Source organism: Perissodus microlepis, chromosome 7 (genome assembly GCF_051167445.1).
Source record: "Perissodus microlepis isolate ML-2025 ecotype Zambia chromosome 7, ASM5116744v1, whole genome shotgun sequence".
NCBI classification, from domain to species: domain Eukaryota; kingdom Metazoa; phylum Chordata; class Actinopteri; order Cichliformes; family Cichlidae; genus Perissodus; species Perissodus microlepis.
Window position 1 is genome coordinate 61,851,470 of NC_140467.1, and position 14,762 is coordinate 61,866,231.

Genomic DNA, 14,762 nt, shown 5'->3' on the forward strand with positions numbered 1-14,762 from the left:
ATTTAGTTTCAAACTTTAATTGTGAAATTAAATACAAATATGTGTAAGATGACAGGATCATTAATAAGCACTTATTTGTAGCTTTCTTGTATTGCTGCTAAGGTCAGTTTTGAGGGGAAATATTTACAAATGTTTTAAATCTTTCTTTCAGTTATATCTGCAGGCAATCTCTAAAACTGTGTAACAAGTTTATATGCTTGCTGTTTTCACTGCTGTTAAAATAAAGGTGAACTTTTCAGCACTCACATTTTTTTTTGCCTTTTTTGTCAATAACATTTAGTTTATATTTACATTATTATATTGTACATAGGCAAGAAACCAAGGACTGAATTTTTATGAAGTTGACTTAAAATAATTAAGTAGGATTTAAAGCCACAATTTGTGTTGCAGGAACATAATTATAATGCCTTTATGTTACACAATTTCATTAAGTACCACTCACAATCAAAAATACGTTGGTGTTAAACTTTAAAATGTATCAACATTACGTAATACATTGATATTTTGGTAACAGATAAACAGTATGTACATCGCACATGATTTTTTTTTAAAAATCTGATGTGAATGAAATACTTTGGCTTTACAAGTAATTATTACTTGTTGGAAAGTGGAAAATTAAGTCAGTCATACTTATTCATATTATGTGGGACCGATGTACACAATAAAATCAAGTAAATTGAAAGAACTTTTTTTTTCAGTGTAGGGAGCCTAAAACTGACATCAAACAACAACAATACAAGACACAAAAAACCAGGTAGAAGTCCCGGGACCATGACATGCAGGTGGTTACATATGGTTAAAATGATTCAAATGCAGTAAGTATGCACGTTTCTCATATCAGTATAGTCCATAACTGGATTATTGTCTGTAGCCCACATGATTAAACACTTTAGTTACATAAAACATGTGAGTTTAGATTTTATCTACTGTATAGCCTGTATAGGAAATTAATATGTAGCCCAATAAGTATAAAATCCAGAAAGCTACACAACATGGGGCGGTTCACAGGTCTAACTTGAGTTTCACACAGTTTTTATTAGAACACAATCAAATTGTTAAATGCTTAAAGTACACAAAATGTCAGAAATCTGCACCGTCATGAACAGAAATTTAAAGCTAATTTTTCGTGATTTGTTGATTAACCCTCCGAGGTCTAAATCCCACGTTGTGCACATCAACATCACAGATTTGTACAAATAAAGTTTATAACAAAGACATGTTAAATATTAAGCTCTGGAAACAGCTTGGTTGTTGTTGTTTGGAACATGTTGTTTTGTTGCCATAGCGATGCCTCCAGGGAAAAATTAGGGAGCAGAGCAAGAATGAGACCATATTAGTGGATATATGTTTGATAACTTTGCCTAACAACCATAAAGAAATGTTTTATATTTTGTGTGTTATTGAGCTTTAATCCTGCATGAAGGCCAAGATGAATCTCTTAGAGTAGAACTTTACAGGAACTATTAGAATAAATAAAAATAATAACACATTGACTGCTTTAGTCTTTTAGATTCACTTCTGTCTGTTTTTTTTGTCTCCATTTAAAAGATATCAAACTCTGAGCAAACAACTTGATGTAAAAAGAATCTCTGCACATTCCGCAGTCTTTGCTGCTAAAGTGACATCACAGCATTTAAGCATGTTTTGAATGAAAACATCAGCATATGAACACAAAACTGAAGAGACACTGCAACCGTATGAAAGCAGACCACTATTTAGTGACATTTCGACATTTCCCTGAGGATTAACTGCTCTGTAATTTACCAAGAACTAAAGTAAGCTCAAATTTCAGTTTATAAACTTAAGATCATTTACTTAAATATATAAAGCCGGATTTTCCTGCTTGCCAGGACAGTATTTATGTACTTTACATTGTGCAAGACTAGACTATATTTTCCATCATAGAGAGGATGATGTGGATCTATTATTCAGGAAAACAAATGAAGACATAACTATTTGTCAGCTGATGTAATATTTGACAAATTATACATAAATTAGAAAATGTTCTTAATCATATCTGAGTAACAGAAGCTCTTTTTAACACGATTATTTCTGAGATTACTTTGTTCATTTAGGAAAATAGAGAAGACTTTTGTTCTCAAACAAACTATTAGAATTTCTGAGAAACTGAGGCTGCGTCCACATGTACACGGCTGTTTTTGAAAGCGCAGCTTTGTCTCTGCATTTGGGCCTTTCGTCCACACCTAAACAGCAGATTGAGTCACTGAAAGGTGAGATTTTTAAAAACTCCTGCCAGGGTGGAGATTTTTGAAAACGACGTTTTTGTGTTTAGGTGTGGACGAGGAAAACGGACATTTACTCAGGCAATGTCAAAAGTGTGCGCCGCTGTTGACGCTGTGGCCACGTTAGTGTTTACATGAGATCAATTTCTACAATGGCGGATGTAGACAACATACTGTGTCTGTTAATCTTAGTATCTGCAGTTTTTACACGCTTACATATACACACACAGTTACTGTGCCTCCATTTAGAAACACAGAGGCATCAGAGTGCGCATCAGACGTGGATTCTACATTCAACACAGTCGGTTTGGAATAAATGTCATTTTAAAAAATGACATTTATGTACGCTGTATGCATTTTGTCCATTCCAAAGTTGTGAGTCTGTTCCAGCCAAAATGCTGTCTTTAGTTATTAACATTTGAAACGATGAAGGCAAGTGAAAGTAACACAAAATTAGCTGCTTTTCCAGAAAAAGACAAAAACTTTTCAGAAGCACGTAAGGTTTTGTGAGGTTTTCCCACCCAGGCTTCTAGACTTCTGATTGGCCAACATTTCTACACGGTTAAGATTTGGCGTGTTCTTGACAGCGTTTCACTTTGTTTTTAGCGTTTACATGTGGAAGGAGATATTTTTTCAAAACTGCACATGTGGACTGGATTTTTTTTAAACGAAAAAGGAAAACGTGCGTTTTCAAACATAGGCGTGTACGTTCGGACGCAGCCTAAAGTCATCACAAAAAAAGCAAATTCTCTGAACATTCTGAGTTGAGGTTTACTGATCATTGTTGTTTTGTGTTCCTTGTAGTCAAAATGAGTGGAAGAGGAGATGGATCACAAAATAACCGTAATGGTAAGCACATGTGCTCAGTCTTGAAATTGATGAAAAACAGATTTTCAGCAGATAGTTATGAATGCTAATTAAAAGATTAAATGATCTTGCAGGCCGACAGGTTAACCCACAAAGGTTTTCAAGTGGAGATCAGGAACATGCTAACCGACCAGCTAACCAACCAGCTAACGAAGATATTGGTGGACTCCGGGGCTTCGTGGTCGATCGTTATCGTGCTCTCCGTGATATTTGTCGGAGGCTGGATGCGCTAATAGCTTCAGTATTGAATCAATATGACGATTACCTTTACGATGACTATGTCAATTACAACAATGTCAACATTCAAAATAATAATGTGAGGGACAATAATGCCAATGCTGACAACAATGAACAGCATGAGGATCATAATGCTGTTGTTGTCGGTGGCATTGAAAATGAGGATTCTGATGAGGCATTTGAAGACTGTGAGGATGTTCACCAGTACATCCCAGAAGAGGACCCTCAGCCAGGTGTTTCCAGGAGGAGGTCTAGAGAGATGGATGAAGAAGATGTGGAACCAAACAAAAGAATCAGATGGAGCGAGGAGTTTTCTGATGATGACTCTGACTTCTTCTCTGCTTGCGACACTGATAGCGAGGGCTGTCCTCATGTTGGTAATATTGCCGATGAGGACATCAATCAGCAGGTAACAGAAGAAGAAGCACAGCCTGGTGGATCCACGAAAAGGTCCAGAGAGGAAGATGTTGACGAAGAAGGTCGTAATAGCAAAAAATCCAGGCTTGCACACTCTGATTCGGGGACCAGCTCAACTGTGTACGACCACTCTGAGAGCAGCAGTGATGAACTTTTTGAAGATGCGCACGAAGAGCTTGACAACCATGAAGCTGGAGGCTCGAGGAAGCGTTCCCGAGAGGATTTTGAGGAAGAAGAGGAATACTTGCCTGTGTGCAAATTTCGGAGGTGTTCAACTGAGTCCACCAGCAGCAGTGATGAAGACTAAGACTATTTCGACGGGTTTCTTCAGTATCCTTTTAGTAGGCTGATGGGCTACTCAGGTGACCCTGAATCCTCCATGCTGCAATAAGCTGGGCATACACTGTGCTGCGATTTTTTTCAGTCGCGTTATTCAGCTCCTGCTCAAACTTTACGATTGACTCGCAGGGGTGAGAAGTTTGTGCCGTGGCTTGTGTCCAGATGACACGCCGCACCGCCGTTCTACTCCGTCTTTTCACTCTCATTTCTGCGTTTGCGCGTGCGCAGTGTGAGACGCTGTGACACCCTCGGGACGACCGACAGGATTTCAAACAGGTTTGATTTTCTTACGAGCAAACGATTGATGATCGGGAGCTGGTCGTGAGGCGTTAATCGCTTCTCGTTACCCCATGTAGACGATGCACGACACACGATCAAGGCCAAACTCGGGACGACCCCCAAAACGGTCGCACGACTGAAAAATCGGCTCAAAATGGGCCAAAAATTGCACAGTGTATGCCCAGCATTAGGCTGCCGGGGGATTCCCGTGATCCACTGGGTGCTTCTTCTTCGCCCACTATGTTTAATAGGCCTCTCTGCACTGAATGGTACTTGTTATTAACCTCTGGTTCTCTTCCACAGCATGTCTTTATCCTGTTTTACTTGCCCCTCCCCAACCGGTCGCAGCAGATGGCCGCCCCTCCCTGAGCCTGGTTCTGCTGGAGGTTTCTTCCTGTTAAAAGGGAGTTTTTCCTTCCCACTGTCGCCAAAGTGCTTGCTCATAGGGGGTCATATGATTGTTGGGGTTTTCTTTGTAAGTATACCTTACAATATAAAGCGCCTTGAGGTGACTTTTGCTGTCATTTGGCGCTATATAAATAAAATTGTAAAGCGCTTTGAGTGGTCCCGAAAAGCGCTATATAAATGCAATCCATCATTATTATTATTATTATTAAAATTGAATTAAAAATTGAATAGATGTCACTGTGATGATTTCTTCCCTCCATAGAAAGCTTAGACCCAAATGCAGATTCAATGCACATGGTTAAACTATTTATGAGACTTTGTTTAAAGCGAGGGAATGGAGAACGTGGCTCGAGCTAGGAGTGTCAGCAGAGAGCAGGAACCAGAGGAAAAGCTATCGAGAGACTGAACACCTGGCTCCTGATGGGAACAATCCAACGGGAATTCTGCAACAGAGGGAGAAGAAGTTGAAGTTGAAAGATTTACGCTGTGTCACATGAAAATATTCCTTTGCAGCATTTGATTGAAAATAATTACTTTGATTCCATCACATCTTAAATGAATAGTGCTGGACGGGTAAGGGAGTTTGAGGGTAGGATGAGTATGTTGGCAGAGGAGACCTAAACACAGGGAAAACAAGGTTAAACACAGGGAAGGAGCAAGCCAGAACTGGAGCAGAGGTGAAGCCTAGTTACCACTGGAGATGGCAGAACAAACTGGCGAGGAGTAGCAGGCAGCGCTGGTTTAAGAAGCCCTCCTGCTGATTGTTTGCAGATGAGGCCCAGGTGAGATGCTGGAAACTCCACCTCTGAAGTGTGGACACAGTATCCCGATTCCAAGTGGAAAAGCCCCTCAGACACTTCCATGGTGCATGAGAAGAAGGATGAGAAAGCATTCATTGTCCATCCATCCGTCCGTCAGCGTAATGGCTGAAGGTTTATTCAGATGTAAATATATTACATTTTTAAATAAAGATCATCAGTGTTTTTAATGACACTGCATTTCATTCACGTGTCTCTATTGGACAGTGTTGTAGAAGTCACAGAAGACAGGAATCAGTTCCAGCTTGGCCTGACGTTTGATCACTAGTGTCCTGTTTCGTATTTGAGAAAAGAGACATACGACTGAAGGTCCATAGTGCGTCAAAACAATGATTTTATTAAAACACATATATGTGGTGAAGATGGGCTCTGCAAAACATCAGCCTCGATCTCCCCAGAACAGTACACGGGTGTGATATTTATACATATGATGACAAGTAATATGCGTCACCGCAGATGCATGTTCCAGTAACTCCAGCCTGGACATATTCTAAAAAAGAACAGTTACTTCCTCTCCCACCCACCAGATGCTTCCTGTTATTCCACTCTCTGGGCTTATCAGAACTAAACTGTCACGTATGCAGGTAAACAACTTTTGGAGTCAGTTTCTAAATACTGTATATTCAGGCAAACTGTGTGTCTGTGTTAACCTTAGTGCATGACCTCCCTCTGCGTCATCTGTTACCAGGCAAACTTCAATGCAGCAAGCTGCTGAATGCACACACACAGGCCTATACAACATGTATCATATGTGGTAAATTGTACTGTAAGCATGTAGGCAACCTTTCAATAGCTGTGCTTTGCTCCATAGATCAGTCGAACTCGCGTCGGCTGTAGCTTCAAACCATTAATTAACTTGACCGAGCTTCAACTTTTTAATAAGCACAAAAAGGCAATATGTGTGTATATAAGATTATTATGTAATTATACTAACACCTGAAATACAGACTTTAATATAACATCAACAGTTTCAATAAATGTTTCAATGAAATGATAATGATAAATCATAAATGATGCAACAGTAATAATAATGATTATGAATAGTAACAGTAAAATAATATTTCATCCCGACACTAGTGATGTGCGATACCACTGATTTCCTTTCCGATCCGATACCAAGTAAAATTCAGGGTGGTATCGACGGTACTGATCCGATACTTTGTACAAAAACTTTACTCTTTTATTGTATCTCAAATTATAGCGTCATAATCATTACAGGACATCAGATTACTTGTTCTTATCACTTAATAATGCAGAATTCATCATATAGAAATACAAAACCTGAAGTTGTGCGCTATTTGAACACCTTGCCTGCCTGCAGCACTAAAGGACTCCGTGAGAGACGTCTGTCTCGCCCTAGCAGCACCTGTCCTTCTCCTCCTCTTCAGTTCGCCTCAACATACGCTCGTCATATTCTGTGATATGATTTACTCTGAGGTGTTTGACAAGGTTGGTGGTGTTGCCACAACACCTCACTTTCTTGCCACATGTATCGCAAACCACGTCTCGGCTGTTTGTGGATGTAAAATACGTGCACACATGACTCCAGTTACGCTCAGCCATTGTTGTGAGTGCGCACGCCAGAGGCTGCCACACATTTATACAGCCGTATTTCACACATGACTATAAAAGGCGGACGAGGGAGTAGTTCTTTCCAATGTAGACAATCCGAATGATAGTTTCTTTCCACTGTGTTCCTGTTTATGAAAAACTACAATTTTACCCAAAATGATTAAAATATCGATATTTTAATGTGGAAACCTTCTGTTTCCACATCTGGACTTTCTGTTGCTGCTGTGAAACTTTCTTTGAAGTGGCTCATCAAAGTTGTAATTGATAATCAATTCCCGCACAATGTGAGAATCCAATCAATTTGCTTATCAGGGGAAAGGTGTGATTTTTTTTAGGACACAGGAGCCTAACATTAACCGGTTTAATCTTAGCTTATTTCCATAAGAAGAAAAACATAGTGAGAAAGAGATCACCAAAATATACATGTACAAATGTGAAATGGTCATATGTAGTGTGAAAGAGCTATTTGACATCTTTAACCTCCTAGGACCTGCCGTCCACATATGTGGACATCGCATTTTGGTTTATTTAGACCAAAATACTCAATTTTGCTCTACAAGGGCCTGATATCCATTTACGGGGACATTATACTGCTACAGTTCTATCAAAATTTTAAATCAATATCTTCACATGTGGCTTCGATTTTCCATAAAAACAAAAATAAGGTAAAAAAAATAATAATCAGGTAATTCTTTGTTTTTACATTCATTGGACCCAATCAGCCCAAATATCAAAGACAAATTAAAAATGCATGCTGTGGAAGAGTTTGGGTCTTAGGAGGTGTTGTGGAAATTTTAATTACCAAAGCCTGCAGACACGATGAGTTGTAACAACACCTTTATTTCAGCTATCTTATGCATAAGGAGGGACGTCAGTCAGGGGGCACTGAAAGTCGTCTCTGACAATGAACAGTTCAGGTCCCTTTTATACACAGTCGCAGAACAAAAGGCTTTTACAGTTGCAGTTCACACCTTGGCTCTAAACAGAAAGACTCTCTATCACCTGTGTGAATCTCCCCCACTCTGGGGTCAAAGCCTTCCTGTGTGAGCTTCCGTATCCTGGGAGACATTCACCAGTTTCTCACCGTCTGTTTCCCAGCGTGAATGAGGTGTGAACCAGGCATACTAAACTAAGTAACATGAAAGCATTTCATCAAGACAATACATTAAAGAGAGATCCCACAACCCATACTAAACTAAGTAACATGAAAGCAAGACAATACATTAAAGGACAATACACTAAAGAGAAATCCCACAACAGAGGTTAAATTCAAAGTAATGTATAAATCCACTTCCATAAAACATGAAAAGGCGGAGCAGCGATGCCCATCTCAGCCAGTGTATGATGGTGGGGCAAGATGGCAGCTTCCACAACATGACGCCAGCTCCTATGTATTTTTAGTAGATAAATGATACGTTTATGACAATGTATCAATTTGTTGGAAGATGTAATTACACCTTAATTATGTAATTAGAAGCAAAAATGATTCTTTTTTTAATCAAATCACCTCAAAAAATTACTGTACTTAATTTCTAATTGATTCTTTACCTCTAAAAGGGGTGGCTGTGGCTCAGGAGGTGGAGCAGCTCATCTACTAATCAGATGGTTTTTGGGTGGATCCCTGGCTGCTCCAGACTGCATGCTAACTGTCCTTGGGCAAGACATTAACCCCAAGTCACTCTCTGATGCATTCATCAGAGTGTGAATGTGTGTGAATGTTAGATAGAAAGCACAGAAAAAGGGCTTCTATGAACAGGTGTGAATGAGGCAACCTGTATAGAGCGCTTTGAATGTTCAGGTAGAGTAGAAAAGCACTGTAAAAATTTCTCTGTGTTGATTTCTTTTAGTTGGATCACTTGTGCCTGAAGATGAGCCTGCATGGCTTGTTCTCGTGACTCTGAAGGATATCACAGAACTCGTCGTGTCCCCTGTGCATAGTGATGACTCTCTGGCTTTTTTGGAAAGCAAAATTATAGAGCACAGACAGCGATACCAGGCACTGTTTCCTGATGTTAAGCTACCACCAAAACACCATTATTTGGAGCACTATCCACAGATGATTAGGTTTTTTGGTCCAGTTGTTTGGCTGTGGACAATGCGTTTCGAGGCCAAACACAGCTTTTTCAAGCAGGTCATCAGACACACAAGCTGCTTTAAGAATGTGCCTCTCTCCTTAGCCTCAAAGCATCAGATGATAATAGCTTACCATCTAAGCTCCCCATCTCTTGGCAAGTCTGAACTAGAGGTCTCGGCTGTATCAACTTTTCCAGTGGATTTGCTTAAAGAGGAGATGGCTAGAGTCATTAGGCAAACATTCCCTGACATTCTAGAGATAAACCTTGCACAGTGTGTGACAATAAAGGGCAGAACTTATAGGAAGGGAATGGTACTGGCCCACAGGGCAGCTGGTGGGTTGCCAGAATTCTGTGAAATAAACCACATCTGCATTGTAAACCAGAGCATATTCTACATTGTCAGAGAGCTTGGTGGCTGGTACAGGGAGCACTACAGAGTTTTTGAGCTCAACCCAGTATCTGCAAGAATATTCACTCTTGTTTCACTCCGTGAACTCCTTGACACTTATCCACTGGTTGACTACAAGATCGGATCAGTCCGCATGGTGACTTTAAAAAGGCATATAGAAATAAAAGGTGTGCAAATATTTGTAATGAGTTCAGTCACATGTATTTCACTAGATACATTCTATCTTTTTTTTTTTTTTTGTATATCTGACCTTTTATAACCGACTGATATGTATGGATAACTGTACGAAGACTAAACTGAAATTATTCTTTCTGGGTGTCTGATGTATTTTTTTTTTTTGTCTACAGAATAGCTGCTTGAAATGGGGACCCCTGTGATCCTAAAGATCATCTTGACTGATGGAACCTGTCAAAGGCTCACTCTCTCCATTGGACCACCTGAATCAATTGAGGATCTCATTGTTGCAGTCAAGAGACAGTGTGGTCTTCAGGGCAATTTCAGACTTCAGTTTATGGATTCCTTGTTTGGGAATGAGTTCCTTAATCTTACCTCAGTTTCAGAAGTGGCAGACAGAGGGACTCTTAAAGTTATTGACATGTCAAGACCCACCACTATGCAGCATGAGGATTATATCATTCTTGATCCTGTCCAGGACTCCGAAGCCCTCAGCTGTTCCTCTGTTAACGATTCTTCGTACCTGTCTGGTGGATCTGTGGACACGGATGTGTTGTCATCAAGTGAGTCAACAAGCTGACGATCTTCTTGGCCTGCTGTCTTTTATGTGCCCAAGTTTTCGTATGATGCTGAATTACAACTTCAGCAGGCAAAAATTGCGTACAATCAGAATGGAACTGCACTTATTCCAGATCCCAAGTTGAAGTCAGCCATCCTTGACGGTTTGGTGCAGGAAATTGTGAAGTATAAAGTGTATGTCAGTGATAAAGAAATGGATCAAGTAGTTCAGAGTCTGATCAAGAAGCATCCCTGTCTAACTGAGACAATTCAATTCAATTCAATTCAATTCAATTTTATTTATATAGCGCCAAATCACAACAAAAGTCGCCTCAAGGCGCTTCATAGATACAGAGAAAAACCCAACAATCATATGACCCCCTATGAGCAAGCACTTTGGCGACAGTGGGAAGGAAAAACTCCCTTTTAACAGGAAGAAACCTCCGGCAGAACCAGGCTCAGGGAGGGGCGGCCATCTGCTGCGACTGGTTGGGGTGAGAGAAGGAAGACAGGATAAAAGACATGCTGTGGAAGAGAGACAGAGGTTAATAACAGATATGATTCAATGCAGAGAGGTCTATTAATACATAGTGAGTGAGAAAGGTGACTGGAAAGGAAAAACTCAATGCATCATGGGAATCCCCCGGCAGCCTACGTCTATTGCAGCATAACTAAGGGAGGATTCAGGGTCACCTGGTCCAGCCCTAACTATATGCTTTAGCAAAAAGGAAAGTTTTAAGCCTAAACTTAAAAGTAGAGATAGTGTCTGTCTCCCGAATCCAAACTGGAAGCTGGTTCCACAGAAGAGGGGCCTGAAAACTGAAGGCTCTGCCTCCCATTCTACTTTTAAATACTCTAGGAACAACAAGTAGGCCTGCAGAGCGAGAGCGAAGTGCTCTAATAGGGTGATATGGTACTACAAGGTCATTAAGATAAGATGGGGCCTGATTATTTAAGACCTTGTATGTGAGGAGCAGGATTTTGAATTCAATTCTGGACTTAACAGGAAGCCAATGAAGGGAAGCCAAAACAGGAGAAATATGCTCTCTCTTTCTAGTCCCTGTCAGTACTCTTGCTGCAGCATTTTGGATTAGCTGAAGGCTTTTCAGTGAGTTTTTTGGACATCCTGATAATAAGGAATTACAGTCGTCCAGCCTGGAAGTAATAAATGCATGAACTAGTTTTTCAGCGTCACTCTGAGACAGGATATTTCTAATTTTAGAGATGTTGCGCAAATGGAAGAAAGCAGTCTTACATATTTGTTTAATATGTGCGTTGAAGGACATGTCCTGGTCAAAAATGACTCCAAGGTTCCTCACAGCGTTACTGGAGGCCAAGGTAATGCCATCCAGAGTAAGAATCTGGTTAGATACCATATTTCTAAGATTTTCAGGGCCGAGTACAATAACCTCAGTTTTATCTGAATTAAGAAGCAGAAAGTTAGCGGCCATCCAGGTCTTTATGTCTTTAAGACATTCCTGCAGTTTAACTAATTGGTGTGTGTTATCTGGCTTCATGGACAGATAGAGCTGGGTGTCATCTGCATAGCAGTGAAAATGTATGCTATGTCTTCTAATGATGCTGCCTAAGGGAAGCATGTATAATGTAAACAGAATTGGTCCTAGCACTGAACCCTGTGGAACTCCATAATTAACCTCAGTGTGTGAAGAGGACTCTCCATTTACATGCACAAATTGGAGTCTATTAGATAGATATGATACAAACCACTGCAGTGCAGTACCTGTAATACCTACAGCATGTTCTAATCGCTCTAATAGGATATTATGGTCGACAGTATCGAACGCTGCACTGAGGTCTAGCAGGACAAGCACAGAGATGAGTCCACTGTCAGAGGCCATAAGAAGATCATTTGTAACCTTCACTAAAGCTGTTTCTGTGCTGTGATGAGCTCTGAAACCTGACTGAAACTCTTCAAATAAACCATTCCTCTGCAGATGATCTGTTAGCTGTTTGACAACTACTCTTTCAAGGATTTTTGATATGAAAGGAAGGTTGGAGACTGGCCTATAATTAGCTAAGACTGCTGGGTCTAGAGATGGCTTTTTGAGTAAAGGTTTAACTACAGCCAGCTTGAAGGCCTGTGGTACATAGCCGATTATTAGAGATAGGTTGATCATATTTAAGATCGAAGAATTAATTAATGGCAGGACTTCTTTGAGCAGTTTTGTAGGAATGGGGTCTAAAAGACACGTTGATGGTTTGGAGGAAGTAATAATTGAAGTTAACTCAGAAAGATCAATTGGAGAAAAAGAGTCTAACTTAACATCAATGGTACTAAGAGTAGCTGTAGATAATATTACATCTGTGGGATGATTACTGGTAATTTTTTCTCTAATGATAAAAATTTTATTTGTGAAGAAGTTCATGAAGTCATTACTAGTTAACGTTAAAGGGATGGTTGGCTCAACAGAGCTCTGACTGTTTGTCAGCCTGGCTACAGCCACCAAGAGATCGAGACGAGAAGAAGCATCAGACAGGCTCCAACACTGGATTTGGAGGATGGAAGACCAGTTTAAAATATAAACTCTCAAACTATCGCACCCAGCTACGAAAACTGGGCTGCCCAGAGGTGACCGTAAACTCTCTAAAGAACAAACCTGTTGGAAGATGCAGTGCAGCCTTTGGTGTCAAAAAAGCAAAGAGGGGAGAAGTTAACTTTTGCCCAACATACCCACCAGAAGAAACTGAGGAGAGCCTAGAGGCAATGCGGAAAACTTTACTCTTGGACATAAAGAAGAAGAACAACAGAGAGTTGTTGAAATTCAAGATGGAAAAGACTTTTGCCTACAGAAGACATGAAGTTGTTCGTGATGCACCAATGGTAGAAGCTTTCATGGCAAGATGGCCTGCTCTATTTGATGTCCATGAGGTAAAGTTTGACTCATACCGGGAGTTCTTGGAAGAGGTGTTAAGCTAAAATACTTTAGGCACATTTAACCGCCCATTTCTTCAGCATTGGTGATTGTGGCCTTCTTCCTGGTGTTAAACATTTGAAGCTCACTCTTTTGTGCTGATGTTTTCAGATCAATGCTGAGTTTAAAAGAATTACCACAATCCCCCTTCAATCAAAGTTCCTGTCTCAGATGGATCTCCACTTAGACAACCTGGTGAAGCTGTTCAAAAGAAGAGGAGGACAGCTTGGACAAAGACTGAAAAAAATTGTGGCACAAATGGATAATGTAAGTGATAAAGCCTTAACACAACTATGACCCCTTTTGGACAAAACTTTTAATTGTGGAAAATTGTAAATGTTTTCCAATGATAAATGCTCTCATCTTGTACTACTTGTACATCTGCTTGTTTTTGTTTTAATCTTTACTTTGTCAACTTTATTAGTATGTGTGCCTTTACTTTGAAAGCATTCATGTAAAGTACAGTACTAAAACCTAAAATCAATGAGAAGGGCTGACTGAAGATACTAATCACACAAATTTAATTTCAGTGTGAAGATGTTGATGCTGGACGTGAGTGTGTCATTAAGGGAGTGTGTATCTACATGGGTGAAGATCCTGACAACCTTATCCGGGAGTATGTGGTAAGTACTTGGGGTATTTTATTTTATTTTATTTATTTATTTATTTATTTTTTTGGGGGGGGGGGTTGACTTTCACCAGTACATCATATTGCTCACTTGCCATGGATTGAGTAACATGACTTCTTTTATTTTATTTATTTATGTATTTTTTACAGGACATGGATGAAGACGCCATCAATGAGGCCATTGAAGACACCACTGTTGGAATTTATCTTCTTAAAGAACAAGCTTCAGCAGATGAACAAGAAGACATTGGAGTTGTCCTTGAAGGCATCAGGGTGGTGAAGAATTTGGATAATGTAGCATTTGCTGTGGTAATGCTATTTGGACTCATGTATGCACTAAACCTTGCCTACCCTGCTGACCTCCGCTACACCTTTGAGGTTTTCCAGAAGGTTTTCATGGAACTGGATGGAGCTAAACTCTCCAACAAAGTTCTTGCTCTCAAAAACCGTCTGTTTCATTGAAGAGTCAAAGACTGCACTTCAGCAATTCTTTACTGAACACAAAACGAAAAACTGCAATGTTATACTGCTGATACTGTTTGTTTGGGGTTTTTTTTGTTGTTGTTGTTTTTTCTCATGTGACTGCACTTCAAGGTGACACTTTTTTTTTCTTTTGGTGGTATTGTATATCTTATCCTTAATAGCAGCTTGCTGCCTCTTTGAGTTTTGGAAGACCAATCTAAGCTGAAATTGTTCTATATATGTACAGACTTGATCATTCAAAGCAGCTTGCTGGTTTCTGTCTCTTAAACTCCAGGTAACAGGAGTTGCAGAAATGTTAAATGCAAAAAAAAGTTATATTTGT

The 14,762-nt window shown here is 39.9% G+C and overlaps 2 protein-coding genes and 1 long non-coding RNA gene across 4 annotated transcripts; 2 read left to right on the forward strand and 1 right to left on the reverse strand.

Moving 5' to 3' along the window:
- Window positions 1-1,015: 1,015 nt before the first annotated feature.
- LOC146384511 (uncharacterized) lies at window positions 1,016-6,007 on the reverse strand. 2 transcript variants are annotated; one of them, XR_014800876.1, is made up of 3 exons: window positions 5,483-6,007; window positions 5,325-5,407; window positions 1,016-5,233 (listed from the first exon to the last, which is right to left on the reverse strand). It is a non-coding gene; the product is annotated as an uncharacterized LOC146384511 (long non-coding RNA). The 2 variants fall into 2 exon arrangements; XR_014800875.1 differs by having other exon boundaries at window positions 5,325-6,007.
- Window positions 2,988-4,071, forward strand: LOC146384512 (uncharacterized). The gene is made up of 2 exons (XM_084936491.1): window positions 2,988-3,092; window positions 3,185-4,071. The coding sequence occupies exons 1-2, from the start codon at window positions 3,053-3,055 to the stop codon at window positions 4,069-4,071; spliced, it is 927 nt and encodes a 308-aa protein (XP_084792617.1). The 5' UTR covers window positions 2,988-3,052.
- A 4,603-nt stretch (window positions 6,008-10,610) lies between the features above and the next one.
- Window positions 10,611-14,561, forward strand: LOC146384513 (uncharacterized). Its single transcript, XM_084936493.1, has 6 exons — window positions 10,611-10,664; window position 12,243; window positions 12,895-13,286; window positions 13,441-13,596; window positions 13,860-13,952; window positions 14,108-14,561. The coding sequence occupies exons 1-6, from the start codon at window positions 10,611-10,613 to the stop codon at window positions 14,417-14,419; spliced, it is 1,008 nt and encodes a 335-aa protein (XP_084792619.1). The 3' UTR covers window positions 14,420-14,561.
- The last annotated feature ends 201 nt before the right edge of the window (window positions 14,562-14,762 follow it).